The 17,318-nt window shown below is 39.8% G+C and overlaps 1 protein-coding gene across 5 annotated transcripts in view; it reads right to left on the reverse strand.

The window, feature by feature from the left end:
* col15a1b (collagen, type XV, alpha 1b) overlaps window positions 1-17,318 on the reverse strand; it is a 55,992-nt gene that overhangs the window by 8,539 nt on the left and 30,135 nt on the right. For 3 of the 5 annotated variants that reach the window (XM_086043179.1, XM_086043177.1, XM_086043175.1), the window contains 21 exons: window positions 14,394-14,505; window positions 14,191-14,231; window positions 13,925-14,098; window positions 13,812-13,838; window positions 13,663-13,725; window positions 12,554-12,631; window positions 12,304-12,366; window positions 12,075-12,218; window positions 6,052-6,105; window positions 5,813-5,848; window positions 5,082-5,219; window positions 4,933-4,992; window positions 4,821-4,856; window positions 4,683-4,724; window positions 4,428-4,490; window positions 3,298-3,333; window positions 3,116-3,199; window positions 2,429-2,494; window positions 2,081-2,116; window positions 1,660-1,722; window positions 1,412-1,501 (listed from right to left, as the gene is read on the reverse strand). In XM_086043179.1, coding sequence (XP_085899305.1) covers window positions 1,412-1,501; window positions 1,660-1,722; window positions 2,081-2,116; window positions 2,429-2,494; window positions 3,116-3,199; window positions 3,298-3,333; window positions 4,428-4,490; window positions 4,683-4,724; window positions 4,821-4,856; window positions 4,933-4,992; window positions 5,082-5,219; window positions 5,813-5,848; window positions 6,052-6,105; window positions 12,075-12,218; window positions 12,304-12,366; window positions 12,554-12,631; window positions 13,663-13,725; window positions 13,812-13,838; window positions 13,925-14,098; window positions 14,191-14,231; window positions 14,394-14,505 — 1,506 coding nt within the window. Of the gene's footprint in view, window positions 1-1,411; window positions 1,502-1,659; window positions 1,723-2,080; window positions 2,117-2,428; window positions 2,495-3,115; window positions 3,200-3,297; window positions 3,334-4,427; window positions 4,491-4,682; window positions 4,725-4,820; window positions 4,857-4,932; window positions 4,993-5,081; window positions 5,220-5,812; window positions 5,849-6,051; window positions 6,106-8,176; window positions 8,333-12,074; window positions 12,219-12,303; window positions 12,367-12,553; window positions 12,632-13,662; window positions 13,726-13,811; window positions 13,839-13,924; window positions 14,099-14,190; window positions 14,232-14,393; window positions 14,506-17,318 lie in introns of all 5 variants that reach the window. The other 2 variants (XM_086043180.1, XM_086043176.1) reach the window with 2 other exon arrangements.

Here is a 17,318-nt window from a genome sequence, read left to right on the forward strand (position 1 = left end):
CTTAACCCTAATTCATCATTGAGTTAACATCTTTTGCTATCTGGGACCCGCCCGAACACCATAAAACACACACACACAGCCCGAGACCCGCCCACAAAACTGTGTGTTGTCTGCTCTCAGCACACAGGCGTTTAATAAAAAACAAGATTTTAGACGCACGTTTGAAAATTGGTGCCTGCCGATCAGACATGCGGGACAGCGAGTCAATTCGATTTAATGATCAAAAATCATTAAATTGCGGGACAGTCCCGCGCAAATCGGGACAAATGGTCACCCTATTTACACCTCCAAAAGAAAATAATCTTTTGAGGATAACAATGTCAAAATTCTCAACAGAGAGGACCTAATGGTTTGAAAGAAGTGTGAAAGAAGCCATCGATAAAAATGCCCTCTCTAAAAAGAGGAGGCGGTTTCACCATCACGTATTATCTGCTTACGACATAGTTAACATCTCTGAGATGAAGACTGTCTAACTCTATGGAAAAATTGTCACTAACAAGTCCTTTTACAAAAGTACAGGAAAATAACCGGATGCTATGCAAAGCGTCCATTGACTAACCACACTTGGCAACAACAAAAACACACTCACCAGAGACGTACAATAAATAGAAGGACTGTACACTTGATATTTTGGATTCAAAGTGAAACCGACATCACACACCCTCAGGTACCAATCGTAGCTCAGCTTCAGAAAACAGGTGCTCCGTGATTGGTCATTATCTGAGCCCTGAGGGTGTGGGATGTCATTTTCAGTCGACAGAAGTGACAAAACGGTCACCCCCTGAGATGGTTAAAAACGAGGGGATTTTGCTGCTTAACTCATATTTCATATTAATCAGAATGCCTTGTTTCAACTAGTGGGCCTGCATAGAACACATTCTTGAAAAAAATATGTTTGGGTTGACTCCTGCTTTAAAGTACTGTGTGAAGTGCTACTGTATCATTTTGGATTTTTAGCAGTCCAACCGTATTTTGTATTTGCAGCACTTTCAGTCAGCATCCATTTGTGCAGCAATCGCTCCTCCGTGAAAAAGTGCATCCATTCATTTGCCGTAGTTTATCCTGTTGAGGCTCGCAGGGAACATCCTGGCTATCGTAAAAGGCAGACTACAACTTATAATAGTCGCAAGTCAATCAAATTCATTGCACGGTTGGAAAATCATTCAATTCCCACTCTCAGTCACCGAATGGGAACTGAACCCTTGCTACACACCCTACGCCATCATTGACCCATACAAAAGTATTTTAGGATTTGAAGTTGAAAAATTCATACTAAATACGAGCAAACAAATGAAATGTAAATCAATAAGTTTTAGCATACTTACTAAATATAAAAAAAATGTCAATTTCTAGTTTTCACACCTCTGGTTAAGAACCCGCGCACGAGATAATTATAGTGGTAAAGGACAACCTTGATGCCTTTGGGCCCATGGGGGCCTCTTGGTGCAGATAAAAGCGATCCATCTGCAGCAATTGTCACACCTGGCTCTCCCTTTGCTCCCTGTTAACAACGGGGAAATAGACACCAGATTTGTCACATTTGTAAATTCCTGTGGTAAAAAACATTGTCAATTTTAAGTGAAAGGACTGTTGCATTTTTTTTTGCATGTACCAGTACATTTTTGTTTTTGCAATAGTCATTAGGCAATACTCTCTCACCTTGAACCCTGCTTTCCCCTGGATACCCGGAGGGCCTATGTCTCCCTTTGGTCCTCTGGGGCCCTAGGAGGTCAACAAAAAATGACAAAAGGTGAGCTAGAAGTGAAGGGCTCTTGGAAAGATGACAGTTTAATTATTTTAAACGACTAAGATTATGTCCTATACACAGGAAGCAGAGTCACAGGTGACATTTATCTCACAGTATCTCTCAATACTTCCATTAAAAAAAAATAAGGATTTAAACTATACCAGGTAACATTTACAGCTATTGCTTAATTTTACTTGCGCTGGAAGTCTAATGACAGCAAAAACAATTGTGAATTAAAAAAAATAAAATAAAGAAAGAAAATCTATGCACAAAGGTGCAGTACTTATTTCTTCTGAGAATTGAGTGGACATTTGTCTGTGAAAAGGTTCTTACAGGGAATCCAGCTTTGCCAGGCAAGCCCTCAGGACCCTGCAACATGCAATATAACACACACAAACAAGCGCAAATGCATGCATCAGCATCAGTATGTACACACATAAAGAAAAAGCAGGGGAATTGTAACAATTGTCCTTCAAAACACATGCAGGTACATACAATTAGCCAAAAGCCAAAATAGTTCAAACACACATCATGCACTGTAGCTGAAGCAGTGTATGTGGAGAGGTTTCAACCACACAGTCTTACACACTGAGCATAAAAAGGTTTGGAGAAGTGAGCGTGAAACGCAATCAATATATTCACTTTGCATTTACATATTCAACCACGTATTGTGATACTAACCTTTGGCCCTGGTGGGCCTCTGATCTCTGTGAAGTTGAATATACTCTCTGTGACATTGAGGAGCAACTGCAAATAAAATATAATACACACAGGAATACGTTTCTATTTAATTGTCTTTGACTGGATTTTTTTTTTTTAAACCTATCAATATAAGACAATTCTGTATGTGTATGTAATTGGCAAAGACAGTCAGGATCTAAAAAAAGAAAACCCACAAAAACAAATAAAACATGTGTTTCACTTTAAAAAGAGAATTAGTAGAAATCATTCCATACAACCATACCAAAACTGGACTCAAAAGTAGGTGATCGAAACCAATCTTTTAATTTTCTATGTGAAGCCTATTTAATTTAGTTTGCCTATTACATGCAGTTAATCAGATATTCATATTTCATTTTACAGGTATGTATGGTTTTTTTTTTTTTTTTGGGGGGGGGTTCCCATATAGTATTTGAATTGAGCAACCAATTATATTGGAACATTGGACGATGGCACACCTGCCTTATAGGAATACTAAATCTTCCACAGATAGTCCAAAACCGTTTGTCTGGTTAATAGAATAGAATAGAATAGAATAGAATAGAATAGAATAGAATAGCTCCAATATTCCTATGATTATAATAAAATAATGATAATAAAATTAATAAGTGGAAAAAAATGAAAATGGATGGAGAAATGTTTGCATACATCTGTCAGATTAATGACAGGTCCGGGAGGTCCAGGAGGCCCAGGTGGTCCTGTGATGTCGAGCCCATTTGCACCGCGTTCACCCTTGCAGGACGCAGAGAGCATTGTTTATTTATATCTGTATATACGTGTCAAGACAATACTGTAGTTGGTAAATAAAGCACTGAAGTCACTGAACGTACCTTTTGCCCTGGCCTACCCTTATCGCCTTTAACCCCCTGTGCATAAGGAAAATACATTTAGTGAAGTGTGTGGCAGAAAAAAACAATCAAATAATAATTAAGTGAGTTTAATAGCATTAATCCAAGATGGAAAACAGCACCTGATAATTGGGTGTTCAAATGTATTAGTCACGAGAAGGGCATAAAACTATATATCAAGGCATTCAATATTCCATGGAACACAGTTAACACAGTCATCATCAAGAGGAGGAAAGCTATGCACAACTGTTACATTACTAAGGAATGGATGCCACTCAAAAATTGTGAAATGAAAAGAATGAGAAGATCACTTGTCAGGAAGGCTGCCGAGGGGCTGACAGCAACATTGAAGAATTTCTGGCAAGTAGTGGTTGTTTTGTGATTATCACCTCCCATCTATTTCATGGGCTATGGGTGGCAAGACCTTATCTTACAAAGAAATAAAAACACACTTCAACTCTCCGCAACACATTTGCAGATAAGAAGATAGGCTCCAGTGAAGTCAAGGTTGGTCCTTTTGGCGAAAAAGTATGCTTGACACAGCACTGCTCCTCACTAAAAGAGCACCACGCCTACAGCTAAACGTGGTGGTGGTAGCATCATGCTTTGGGGATGGTTTTCTTCAGCTGGAAGAGAGACCTTTTTCACACCAAAGTGTTCAAACTTTGTCTCATCAGACCAGAGAATTTTCCTTCTCATGTTATGAGAGTCCTTCAGTCCTTTTTTGGCAAACTCCACGTGGGCTGCCATGTGCCGTTTACTAATTAGTGGCTTCTCTCTGGCAACTGAATCAACTAAAGTTAAGATGTAGGAACCTCTCAAGTATGATCAGTGGAAACATGATGCGCCGAGTCAGTTTTGACCTTTCGGCAAAGACTGTGAATACTTATGGACATGTGATTTCTTGTTTCTTTTTTTATTTTCAATACTTTTGGGGGGAAAAAAAAAATCAAAAACATTTTTTTCCTATTATCATTATGGGGTGCTGTGTATAGAAATTTGAGATCGATTCTATTTTGGAATGATGCTGTAACGTGACAAAATGTGGAAAAAGTAAAGTGCTGTGAATACTTTCCGGATGCACTGTATGCTATAGACTGCTACATACATACCCTTGGACCTGGTAGACCAGCAGGACCCTGCAAACCCTCTGTTCCCGGGTCCCCTCTTTCACCCTACAATAAACCAATGGAAGAAACTGAATTAATAACTGCAAACTTTTAAACTATTCTGGTTAATATAACAGCATGAATGTCTGATATAATCTATAGCCTATTTAATAAATGCTTGACTAAAGTGACAAATAAACATTGAAAAAAAACAGCAATAATGGAGGAGTGTGTAGTATTAATATTTAGGAGTTGTACCTTGATGGAGGGCCCTGGTGGACCTGGAGCTCCATCCTCACCCTTTAAAAGACATTACAGAGAGCAGAAATTTTGTGGCACAATAATAGCTAACGCCAGACTGGGGTCTACAGTACCGTAAAAATATATGGTACAAACCTTGGGACCTTGGGAACCAGGAAGACCAGGTGCACCCTAAACAACGGAATGGACATACTGTATACAATAAAACACATCACAAATGTTAATAGACTCACTAAATCACACTGACCTGCGGGCCTGGGACTCTTGCTGCAAGGAGCATGTCGCTCTTGCCAGATCCCTCCATATCCTAAAAACAAGGTCAGATGTTATGTACCACACTGAAATTGAAGTGACATGGCGTGGGTGGATAAAATTGAAAAGAAAGCAGGTCAACACCTCAACAAAGAATTTGGTTCCTGCAAGACTGGGCGGACCAGGAGGCCCTGGTGGACCCGGCGGGCCTCTTTTACCCGGTGGACCGATGGGCCCTTGAGGTCCCTCCGACCCTGCACTGCCTGCAGATCCACATTCACCCTGAGGACAAACGTCCGTTATTTGCCAACTTAGCGATGCTCTGTCACTTTTTTAACTGAAGAACAGTACGCACTCTGACATACTGACATCTACAACAGTGTTTTTCAAACTTTTCTGAGTCAAGGCACATTTATTCCATTGAAAAAATTCCACGGCACACCACCAGCTGAAATAGTGAAAAAAAAAACCAACCTTATTTTAACAATATAAGTGTTATATTGTTTATATAAGCATTTTTTTTTAACATTGAAGAATGACGTTATATTATAACGTCTTGAATAGGAATTAAATAAACACAAGGAAAAAAGTATTTTATAATGTTTCTTCTTGATACTCAGTGTGAAACATGGGCCTGTTTGGATAAACATGTGTCACTAATTCGCTTGTCTCTAAAAAAAGACAATTAGCTAACTGCTGCTGCTGCTGCTACCTGCTGGTATGGAAGAGTACTACAATGTAATAAAGACATGATTACGCTGCCAGGCGCTAGACCGCACAGGCACACAATTAGATAATTTCCCACGGCACACCTGACAATATCTCGCGGCACACTGACAGTTTGAAAAACACTGGTCTACAATAAGCAAAATTACTTTTGGTCCAGGTGATCCGGGTAAACCTTTGGAACCCTAAAGATTTAATGGGAAAAGACAAAAAGAGAGGTTGTTCACAAAGAGAGTATTTACAAAAGTATTCAAAATATGACACAAATGCGTGCTGTAGGTACCATAGTAAGAGTATTTTATTTTTTGGGGGTGCAGGGTGGAAGGGGGGGTGGGTGTATTCCATATAAGCACAAACATCATGTGAAGTTGTGATTAGCATATTTTACCTTCTCTCCCACAGCTCCAGGGAGGCCTGGAGCCCCATTTTTCCCTGCTCGACCCTAATCAAACAAACACAGACTGTCATGGACAACATCGTGATAAAAAAAAAAAAGTTAAATGAAAAAATAGAGGGATATGATGTTAAGCAGTTTGTTGACCCCTCAGCCATTCCCATTCAGGGCCAAAGCCAAATGTGACAGCTTGTTTAAAGGAATACTCAACTTCTTGGTGATGAGATGATGCTTGCCAAAATTGCCTACCAGAAATCTGGTGTTTGATGAAACACTTGGGCATGGACAGTATTGTGTAAAAGACTAATTTAGTTACTACATTGAAAAAAAAAAATAAACACAACACTTCTTGTTGTTTTTTGCTCTCATTTTTACAAGATGACCTCTGTACATTGATAACAAAAACATTTCTCAAATGTTTACACACATCTGTCTAAATTGGTGTTGGTGGTCACTTCTCTTTTGCTGAGTTAATCCATCGACATCATATCATATATCATACCGTATTTTAAAATCTGCATGCATCTAGGGGTTGGGGGTGCGGGCAGAAAACCAGTCAATATCAAGACAACTTGAGCAGTCCAGTTGCTATCGATTCCGTACCTTGTGATCACAATTGACCTCATGCAGTGCAACCACTCTTGGCGTCATAGAAATCAGGTTGTTGATTGTGGCCTTTGGAATGTTCATCCACTCTTCTTCAATGGCTGGAACTGCATGGAAGATGCTGTCAAACCCAAAGCACCCTGAATATCCTCAATGCGGGCTATGTCCAGTGAGTATGCTGGCCATGCAAGAACTGGGATGTTTTCAGATTCCAGGAATTGTGTACCGATCCTTGCAATATTATCATGCTGCAACATGGGGCGATGGCCGTGGATGAATAGCACAGAAATGGGCCCTAGGATCTCGTTGGGGCATCCATCTCTGTGTATGCAAAACAACAACTCTGGTGGACATTCCGGCAGTCAACATGCCAATTGGAGCCAGCATCTTGATATGCCACACCTGTGAGGTGGAAGGATTACTCAGCTAAGGAGAAGTGGTCACTAACGCAGATTTAGACAGATTTGTGAGCAATTTTTGAGAGAACTAGGCCTTATGTGCACATAGAAAAAGTCTTACGTCTTTGAATTCAGCTCATGAAAAATGGGAGCAAAATTAAGTGTTGCATTTATATTTTCGCTCAATATGGATTTTATGCTGATCTTAATCACCGCTTCAAAGAATCTAAAAAGTGAAATCGAGAGAACATCTCTTCTTTGCTTAGTGTCTTGTCTGATGAAATGTAGCATAAAGCAGTGCATCATTTTCTATTCTCATCCTTTGTGGAAAGCTGACATGTCATCATCAAAGATTCCAAGTATTCCTCTAATGTTTCAGAAACACTTAATTGCAAGGCAGACTTAAATATTTAATCAATTATGTAAAATTGTTTTATTTTCAGTATGCCTTAGAACAATGTGTTCACTGCGAACATGAATAAAAAAACAATTTGCGCAAATTGAAATTGAAAAAGAGAATCAAACCTGATTCTCAAAATGTGGTTGCATGCGTGTTTGTGTTAATCTCCATTCAAGTGATGTCATTTAGCAGATAATGTCAAACCAGATGGATCATCACAGGATAAAGAAGTGATGTTGGTTTACACACATCTGCATGGATGGAGACCACTTCAGGCAAAAAAAAAAGACCCAGTTGTCAGCCACAAGTTAATATACCATTGTAGGACAGTGTACAGTTATTAGCCAGAGTACTGAGGCAAGGACCTCTTTATTCCACATGACAATATTTACACACAAACATAATCGTCACTTTTATTGTCTCAAACTAGCATATCGTCGCTGTCCCGTGAAAAACACTTATGTCCACTTTTTTCATTTTTCTTATTTTAATGTGAATGATGTTTCCGCGTTACAGATGTCGCATTAACGTGAAAATTAAAAAAAAGAAAAAAAAAAAAAGAAAACGTCCAAAATTGGACATAGATGTTTTTCACAGGACAGTGACGATATAAAAAAATAAATACAGGAAATGATGCTGACTCGGTGCACTGGCTTTTGACTGTAACACTGAATTATGGTTTGCTGTTTTACCACGCAAACCAAGCAATATATACCTCGCCCGATACCCAAGCAGAGCTGAAGTCAAGCCCAGAGCCAGAAGCAAAAGTGGACTCAGAATCAGAACTGATACCAGAGCCAAGGCCAGAGTACAACTCTGTGCTCAAACCTGAACCACCAGACCCAGAACCACTAAACCAATCCTTAAACATCTGTAAGAGAGTGGAGAGGAGCAAATGTTCCACGTGGAACGTGGAGGAGAAGGCATATTGGTGGCAGAAGATGAAGAAAGCAAAAAACATATGAACAACATATTTAACAGTAAAAATGTATACATTTAACAGAACAACAATTTCCATGATGTGTTCATGTTTTACACGTGGTAGTTGCCCTTAGTTATGAGTTACATCTTCTGCAGCAATGTATTACACGCTATTGTAGACCTACATAAACATTAATATCAACTTAAATTAATCTGTTTTGAAATGGGTTCTTAAAGGGAAACCAAACACAAAAATTATCAAAGCAAGACTACATTGTTCAGTATGTGCCAACACTGGGCAAAACAAAGTACACTGATTAATATTGTGTTTGTGGATTAAGAATGAAACAATAATCTAACAATATAAGGGGGCGCCATGCTGAGCAAAATCATTAGCAGCTACAGACTAGGGCTGCCATGATTAGTCGACTAACATGATGACGTCGACGATCAAAATCGTTGACAATTCATTTTAATCGTCGACGCGTCGTTTATTTATATATTTATTTATTTGGCACATTGTTTTTCTTTCAAGACTGCTGCGTCTCGCTCTTCTCACGCTGGCTGTTTCCCTATCTGCAACGCACATCCGGGTGATGTAAACAGAAGCATTGTGGGTAAAGTAGTGTAAGCCTTGCACTGTAAGGGCTAATTCTTGTTGGCAACAGAGTCCGAAAGTTACGGCGCATTTCACCAAATATACTCAATACAATGCAAACCTGCCTTTCATGGCAGCATGATGGGGATGCCCAATCACTTACAAAAAGCAAGCAAGTTATGGCTTAATCCTGATTTCATATCTGACATAGACAGAGTTGTGTCTAGAAGCTAGCTGTAGTTAGCATACACACGTTACGGTGTGTTTGATGTAACGCTCCTATTTGGTACGCTAACACGTCGTAGCATCTTCTATGGATCAAGCAGCCATTATTCAGTAACCTCGCGTTGATTAACAACCAAAACTCTGTGTGTTTATGCCCGTGGTGGACTTCGAAACAGAAAACACACGCTTGCTCTCACTAGCGAACGGAGTGATGCGTTCATGAATTGGGAAATATCAGCACTCAACACAAAAACGACACAAAATGTGCCACTCATCGGCATCACATAACAATAAAGTACATAATTAAGTTTGTTGTAATATACTATGTTATAGTGCAAAAAAAAGTTCTTCCTTTTTTTGTTACAGGTGCATACCACATTTTGATTGTGTAGATCAATTTACTATTAAATTATGCATACTAGTGAAAAGAATAACAAAACCTTTTTGATGAAGTTTAAATTAACACAAAATTAAAAACCAATACAAGTGTTTATTTTAGTTTTCTTTAGCACAGAGCATTTGCCCAATTTACTCCTTTGATTTCACTACCTTCCGTTAAAAAAGAAAAAAAATGTCTTGGTGCTGAAGAAGAGTGAAATATGTATACGAGTACTTCTTTTTGTATTCAAAGATAATTTCACTGTATTAGTGCAACTCTGCAGGGTGTATAGTTTTGGTTCAATTTTAAAACGCACTAAAGAATTACAGCTAAAAATTTTAAGGCCAGTGTATCGCCATCAATTTAAGTCGTTCCTTTATTTATAAACATTTCAGGAATGATGGCTTGAATTGCAAAGTTTAATACAAGTTGAATGTACTATCATCTTGTCTTCATGATTAGTTTGTACATAAAGAATTTAAGATGTCAGCGAATTATGCTTATTATAAGAGCAGCAGCTTGCTGCTGCAATTTGCCGAGATTTATATATTATCCGATTAGTCGACTAATCGCAATTACTGTTAGTGATTAGTCGACTAGCAAAATAATCGTTTGTGGCAGCCCTACTACAGACCAGAAGTGGCGTTGAAGCGCCGGTAGAGAGTTACCTGATACTAGGACACACTCCATTAAATTGTCAGCTGACAGACTGCAGGGAACAATGGATTTGGAGGTGCTCTCCTATTCGTCTGTTCCCACCCATGACGTCTGTTATTTTTATGTATTGTTAACCATTTGAAATGTTTAATATAGCTTGAGAACAAATCTTTTCACACGCTTGAAAGCTTCACTGTCTGAGAAGTACTGTAAAACTCTACATCCGCGCGTGCATCCAGATTGAGAGTTTGGATGTTTTTAGATGCGTACTATATAATTTATTTAAGATATTTTAGATATATACCATATACGTATACTATAACAAGTGAAAATAGGTGAGACAGCCGGGATGGACTCCAGCATGCCCACGTCCCGAGTGAGAATAAGCGGTTCAGAGAATGGATGGACATTTTAGTTGCGTGCACTGAACTGTGTCAGACATAAAAGTAAGTGTATGCATCAGGGGCGGAGCGATGGGTGGGCGTGGGTGTGCACAGGCCCACCCAGATTGAGAGACTGCCCACCCAGTGAGAATCATGAAAAAAATATACTTTCAATTTTTTTGTAAATTATTATGAAATAGTTTTTGAATTTGTTTTTCGTTGTGTATTTTTTTATTGTATTGAATATTAAGAATGGCATAATTGTGGTTGTCTAAGGAAGATCTGAACTTCATATTATTGTGTGAAGGCGAAGGCGAATGTCGCTTGTCGTAGCTAATTACTGACTAACACTATATGGTTTTCACAGTAAAGAAAGCTGTATAATAAGCCGGAACTGGCAAATACATGTAACATTCAAATTTGGACTCTCGTGAGAGTGGAAAGACCTAAAAATGGCGGCCCCACAAGTGAACATACCAATGCGGGTACGTTTTTGTTTTTCTGTATTTGTTAGGATAAATACTTCATAGATTTAAATAAACAGTAACAGAAAAATAATATAATATTGGATTTCATTCCCCTTTGACCCATCAAGGCAGGGGTGGCCAAGTCTGGTCCTCAAGAACCACAATCCAGCCTGTTTTAGGTTTATCCCTACGCCTACACACCTGATTCAAATCATCAGGCTCATTATCAGGCTTTTGCAAATCTGGCTAATGATCTGATCATTTGAAACAGGTGTGGTGCCACAGGGATAAACCTAAAACAGGCTGGATCGTGGCTCTTGATCTTGAGGACCGGACTTGGCCACCCCTGCATTAAGGCCTAAAGCGCTTGGCGCAATATCTCCCCAAGACCTATGAGCGACTATATAATCACCCTCTTAAACCTGAGGTTCTCCCAGAAATTCAACACCTACAAAATAAATCTCAACCCTTGTAGCAGATAAAAACATAATTCCAAAAGAATTTGAGAGCTTAGGCATGTGGCTTTCACACAGGCCCGAGTTTATTATTATTTACTGTTTCAATCAAAAGGGCGTCGTCGATCACTGTCGAGAATGACTTATTTCAGAGCTCGCTCGATCGTCTGCGCGTCCATCATTAAAAATGGGTCACAAGTTCACAACACTGCCACCTGTATTCTGATGTATTCTATTGGCTAAGAGACTGAGAACTGGATTAAAAAAAGAAAATGACGTAAATCATTTTCATCTTTAGGGGTAGAAAGACGCAACAGCACTCCCGGCTTGAGTGGTAGAAACGCAGTTATGCACTCCTGGCCTTAATGGGTTTAACACATATACATAAGGCAAATTGAAGAAATACATTGGTGCAGGAAACATGATCTATGATCTTATCTAAATAGCTTGTAATTTGCTCTCTTAGTTATTATATTGTTAGTCTAAAAAAAAAAAAAAAAGAGTTATAAATATTTTTAAGTGACTTACTGGTATTCCTGGCTGGCCTTCAAGTCCATTTTTACCAGGGGCACCATGTGGCCCAGCATATGTGTGAGACAGGCCCTCAGATGATGGAGGGTTGGTGCCAGGGAGACCGGGTGGTCCTGGAGGCCCAGGTGGTCCAGGAGGACCCTGGGGAACACAGTGACATTTACTCAATTACTCTATTGTGTTGGTAATCAACTATCTCTACTGTATATCACAGTACTACCCTTACCCTAATGAGCTCAGTATCACTGTCCAGGTCCTCAAACCCAGAACCCAACGCATCTTCTCCATACTACAGAACAAAAGAGAACAAAAAGAACACACACACATGCACACACATACACCAACACACACTCGCACGCAGAGAACAGAATATTAATTTATTCATCATACTTTAAGTTGATCAAACATCATACAGCGTTGCCATAACTTCACAAAACAGGATTTGATTACATTACTTCTACATTAACAACACTTACAGATACACTGCGTGATCTAGGGGGTCCAGGAGGCCCGGGTAGGCCCGGTGGGCCGGGTAAACCAAGTCCAGGGTCTCCCTGGAGGTAGGGATGTCACAAAGAAAATTTTAAAAAAGTGAACAATCTTTTGGAAAAGTGCCTTTCAATATTGTGTGACAGTGCGTCTCCCCTCAGAGAACACAAACAGCTGAGTCGGCTTGACAAAGACTATGAACCTATGACATGCGCTTCTCACACTTTGGTGGGAAACATTTATTTAAATGTTTCACCTGTTGGAACTACATCTAAGTTTTAGCGCAGATGGTTTAAAGTGATTTTGGTGAATTTGCTCAGGGCACAAGCAGACAGATTCTGAGCTCTGATGACGTGTGTGGTAGATGTCAGTGTTTGATTCATAAATATGACAACAGTGTGCATTGATCTCTATGAATCATTGTATAAATAAACTAATTGAATGCATTATTATCATTAATTATCTTTATTATATTTCTAAAATGATCCCTCTGGCCATGGCAGAGATATAGGGAGGGGTCACATACAAATCTGAACAATTGGGTATAAGGTTCTGTTAACTCCCTGGCCAAGTTACATCATCAGCCGTGGAGGTCTGCTTGCAGTTCCTTATAAACGTAAGCCCATTTAGTGCACTTCAACATCCTGGACTCGAGCAAATTAGTTTCTTCTTTTGCCATGTCAAGCATTATCAGTGTACCCCTCGCACTCGGTATGTTAAAGGGAATGAGAGGAGCCCCTTTGATTGGAAATGACTCAAGTTGGCTGGGTTCACCCCCACAACGGCACCCTTTTTAAAATGCACCAACTTGCGTGCATCTGCCAAAAGACCAACACTCAATCCAACCGACATGGGTGCAGATTTACACAGTTTGCAGCAAAAAGGGGAGGAGGTAGATGATGAAAAGCAGGGACCCCGGGATTGAGCCTTGGGGCACACCTGAAGCGACTGAGTGAGGGTCTGATGAAAATGATTTTAACTGGATTAAATGAATGCGGTCTTTGAGGTGCTGTATAAATGGAACCGGTCTTGTTGAAGTAAACAAAGTGCATACAATAAGACATAAATGATGATGATTATTATCATTAGCTAATACCTTATCTCCTTTGACTCCAGCATCTCCATCCAAACCTGGAAATCCTTGTGGTCCTCTCTGACCCTAGAAGAACAATCAATGTTCCATTACTAATGCTAACATAAAGCATGACAGTGATGACAAAAAAATTAAAAGAATACAAATCTTACTGCATCTCCATTGTCCCCCTTTGTTCCCTGTAAAATATTTGGGAGAGGTAAGTGAAATGTACATGAACACGGCTGTACAGGAGATCTGCAAATCTTGTATGTAAAGCACAAACCCGTTGTCCATCTCTCCCTGGCTTTCCTGGCTGTCCAGGGATTCCTGGTGGCCCTTGTGGACCTCTTGGCCAAGGCTCAGTTTGCCTCGGTAGAAGAGTGGGCCCGGGGGGACCCGGTGAGCCTGGTGGTCCAGGCTCGCCTTTCTCTCCTTTTAAAGTGTGCATGACAAGAACCTGGAAGAAGTGTGAAAGGTTCACAGATTTCTATTGCTGATAAAGACACAGTAAAGTATAGATTAAAACATTATTCATGAATCTGAACTGACATCTTCAGATGCTTCCCCTGGCTCATCTGTTTGCTGTAGCCCTGAAAATGATCAATAATGACAAAATTATTACATTAACACTTATGACTCTGATTTTTCCTGAAAGGAAACCCTTGAGATAATTAATAAATATGAAACATTTAAATAATCTAAAGAGTTACAAAAAAAAAAATCCACCAAGATGTGACATGCATTCATTTAACCTCTTTGCAAGACTTCTTCGTTGGCCTCCATTGAGGTCAGTTGACTTGAATATTCGCCACTCTCCAACGTTGGCGTCTTTGTGGGTGGCGCTCTAATTGGAGCAGTGTTTTCCTACAAGAAAGTAGTGAGTAAACTCAAACATATACAGTTTGTTATTCTATCAAAGTGCATCATGCTAAACAGACTGAATTTTGTTCATGGTGTGGAATTGACTCATTTCATTTTGTCAAGTGGTTGCATAAAATAAAATCGTCTGGATCAAGATGTTTTTATTTCATGCAGCCACAATGAAATAAAATTGAGTAAATTCAACACATAATTTTTTTCAGTGCCGTTTGATCTATATTGACATTTATTAACAGACTGATTCAATGCAAGCAAACAAAATGTGTGTGTGACTCACTCAGGATATGTCAGCTAATATTTCCCTGAATATGAAGAATGACACTGAAAAAAGTTACTGTTTAATTCACTTAATTTTATTTCATCAAGTGGTTCCACGAAACATAATCATCTAGATCCTGATACATTTTTTAAGAAGACTATATGTCTACTTAATAAATGCATCTGGATCCAGATGATTTTATTTTGTGCAACCGCTTGCACTGCACACATTTTTTTTTCAGTGTACATACTATATTTTACATTTTATTTATATATTTTATTTAGATATTGCAAAATTGAAATTGAAAAAACAAAACAAAACAAACAAACAAACAAAAAAAAACCCATGAAATGTCACTCCTCACCTGGAACCAAACTTACAAAATATAATGTAAGGACAAAAAATATATTCATTTATTACAACAAACATGAATAAAAATGGACTTGCAGTACAGCTATTAAGAACACCTTACAGATCCATTTTGGATCGCTAACTTTGGGAACCCCAGATCAAATACTGTTAACCAGCGTTATAGTTCTTTCAACCCAATCCATCCATCCATCCATCCATCCATCTATCCATTATCTGCCTCTTAACCGAGGTTGGGTCGCGGAGGCAGCAGCTTCAGCAGGGAAGCTAAGACTTCCCTCTCCCCATCCACGTCTTCCAGCTCTTCCGGACCCACAGCTCGTGACCACAGGGGAGGGTAGTGACGCCGATCGACCGGTAAATCGAGAGCGTTGCCTTTCGGCTCAGCTCCTTCTTCATCACGACAGACCGATACAGAGTCCGCATCACAGCGGACGCTGCACCGATCCGTCTGTCAATCTCCCGTTCCATCCTCACTCGCGAACGAGACCCCAAGATACTTGAACTCCTCCACTTGGGTCAGACTCTCATCCCAGACCTGAAGAGGGCACTCCACCCTTTTCTGACTGAGGACCATGGTCTCGGATTTGGAGGTGCTGATTTTCATTCCAACTGCTTCATACTCGACTGCGAACAGCTCCAGTGAGAGTTGGAGATCGCGGCTTGAAGATGCCAACAGCACCACATCATCTGCTAAAAGCAGAGATGCAAAACTGAGGCCACCAAACTGGATCCCCTCAACGCCTTGGCTGCACCTGGAAATTCTGTCCATAAAAGTTATGAACAGAATCGGTGACAAAGGGCAGCCTTGACGGAGTCCATCCCTCACTGGAAACGAATCCCGACTTACTGCCGGCAATGCGGACCAAACTCTGACATCGGTGGTAGAGGGAGCCCGTGTCAGGGGGGTCTGTACCCCGTTTTCCCAAAGCACCCCCCACAGAACTCCCCGAGGGACATGGTCCCTTCTCGCGCCTTCTCCAAGTCCACAAAACACATGTAGAGTGGTTGGGTGAACTCCCATACACCCTCGAGGACCCTGCCGAGGGTGTAGAGCTAGTCCGCCAAACCAGTTCATTGTCTTTCTAATTCAGTCACAAAATCCCTCGTAATTCACCTGCAATTTCTAAGGGAACTGAAAGTTATTATAATAATTGTATTATTGTGATGTGTTGTGATGTGATGTGATGTGATGTGATGTGATGTGAAGCAGGCCTTTATTGTAGCTTGTGCTGTATCTTCTGACTGCCACATTTCTTCTGGAATAATCTTGTATTCAAGTTTAGTGAAAATGACCTCGGGGGTTGGTGGTAGGGTAACACTGTCAGACAGTAAAGTATCCAGAATGACACAACTTCAGCTTTTGAAGGATTCTGAATTTCCTTTGAGGCTTCAAGGACAGGGTGGCTCGTGGGATGTTTAGGGTTAGCCTGACTTCAGGGATGTGGGAGGAAGAAAGATGAAAAACAGGCGCATATTTACTTGTATCTGGATGCTTTTGATAAAAACCAGTGCAAAGGAAAAAGTCTTATTTTATGGTAGTAACAGAAATGTTTCATCAATCAAGCTTGTGTAAACAACCTCATTTTCCCAAAATTGCTACCATGCTTTAGTAACAATGTAATAATGTAAGTAATGAAGAATAATTATGTTCAGCATGGCAGCTAATTTACATATTTATTTGGGGAGGTTATGTTTATTAAATACACCAGGGTTGAGAAGATAAGTTTTATTTCTTCTCACTCCTTTATGAATGTGCATTTTCTTTTTATCTTATTGTTTTTTCCCCTTCATTTGTCATACTGGTATTATTATTGTATTTATGTATGTTGTTTTTCTATGTGAAGATCCCCTTTATATTATTTTGCACTTCGAAACAAACTTTGACGGACCGAATAATCGAATGGCCTATCTGCAAGCAAATTGACCTGACACACCTACACACTGTGAAATCCATTAGCTGCCCTGACTTGCAAACATGAGTTAACTTTACGAGGGTATCAAAAATATGCCTTTATGACTGATACACAAAGTACTTAGTGTTTGGAGTAAGTACCAAACACTCTCATTCAAGCCCAATCTATTCCACACCCGGGTCAGTAGGTGGCGGTAAAGGTCGTTGGAAAGGTGACCAACCGCTGTTAAACTGTACAAAGAAGAGGGAAAACAT

Source organism: Filicampus tigris, chromosome 10 (assembly GCF_054856515.1).
Source record: "Filicampus tigris isolate MCC_2025a chromosome 10, RoL_Ftig_1.0, whole genome shotgun sequence".
Classification (NCBI taxonomy): Eukaryota; Metazoa; Chordata; class Actinopteri; order Syngnathiformes; family Syngnathidae; genus Filicampus; species Filicampus tigris.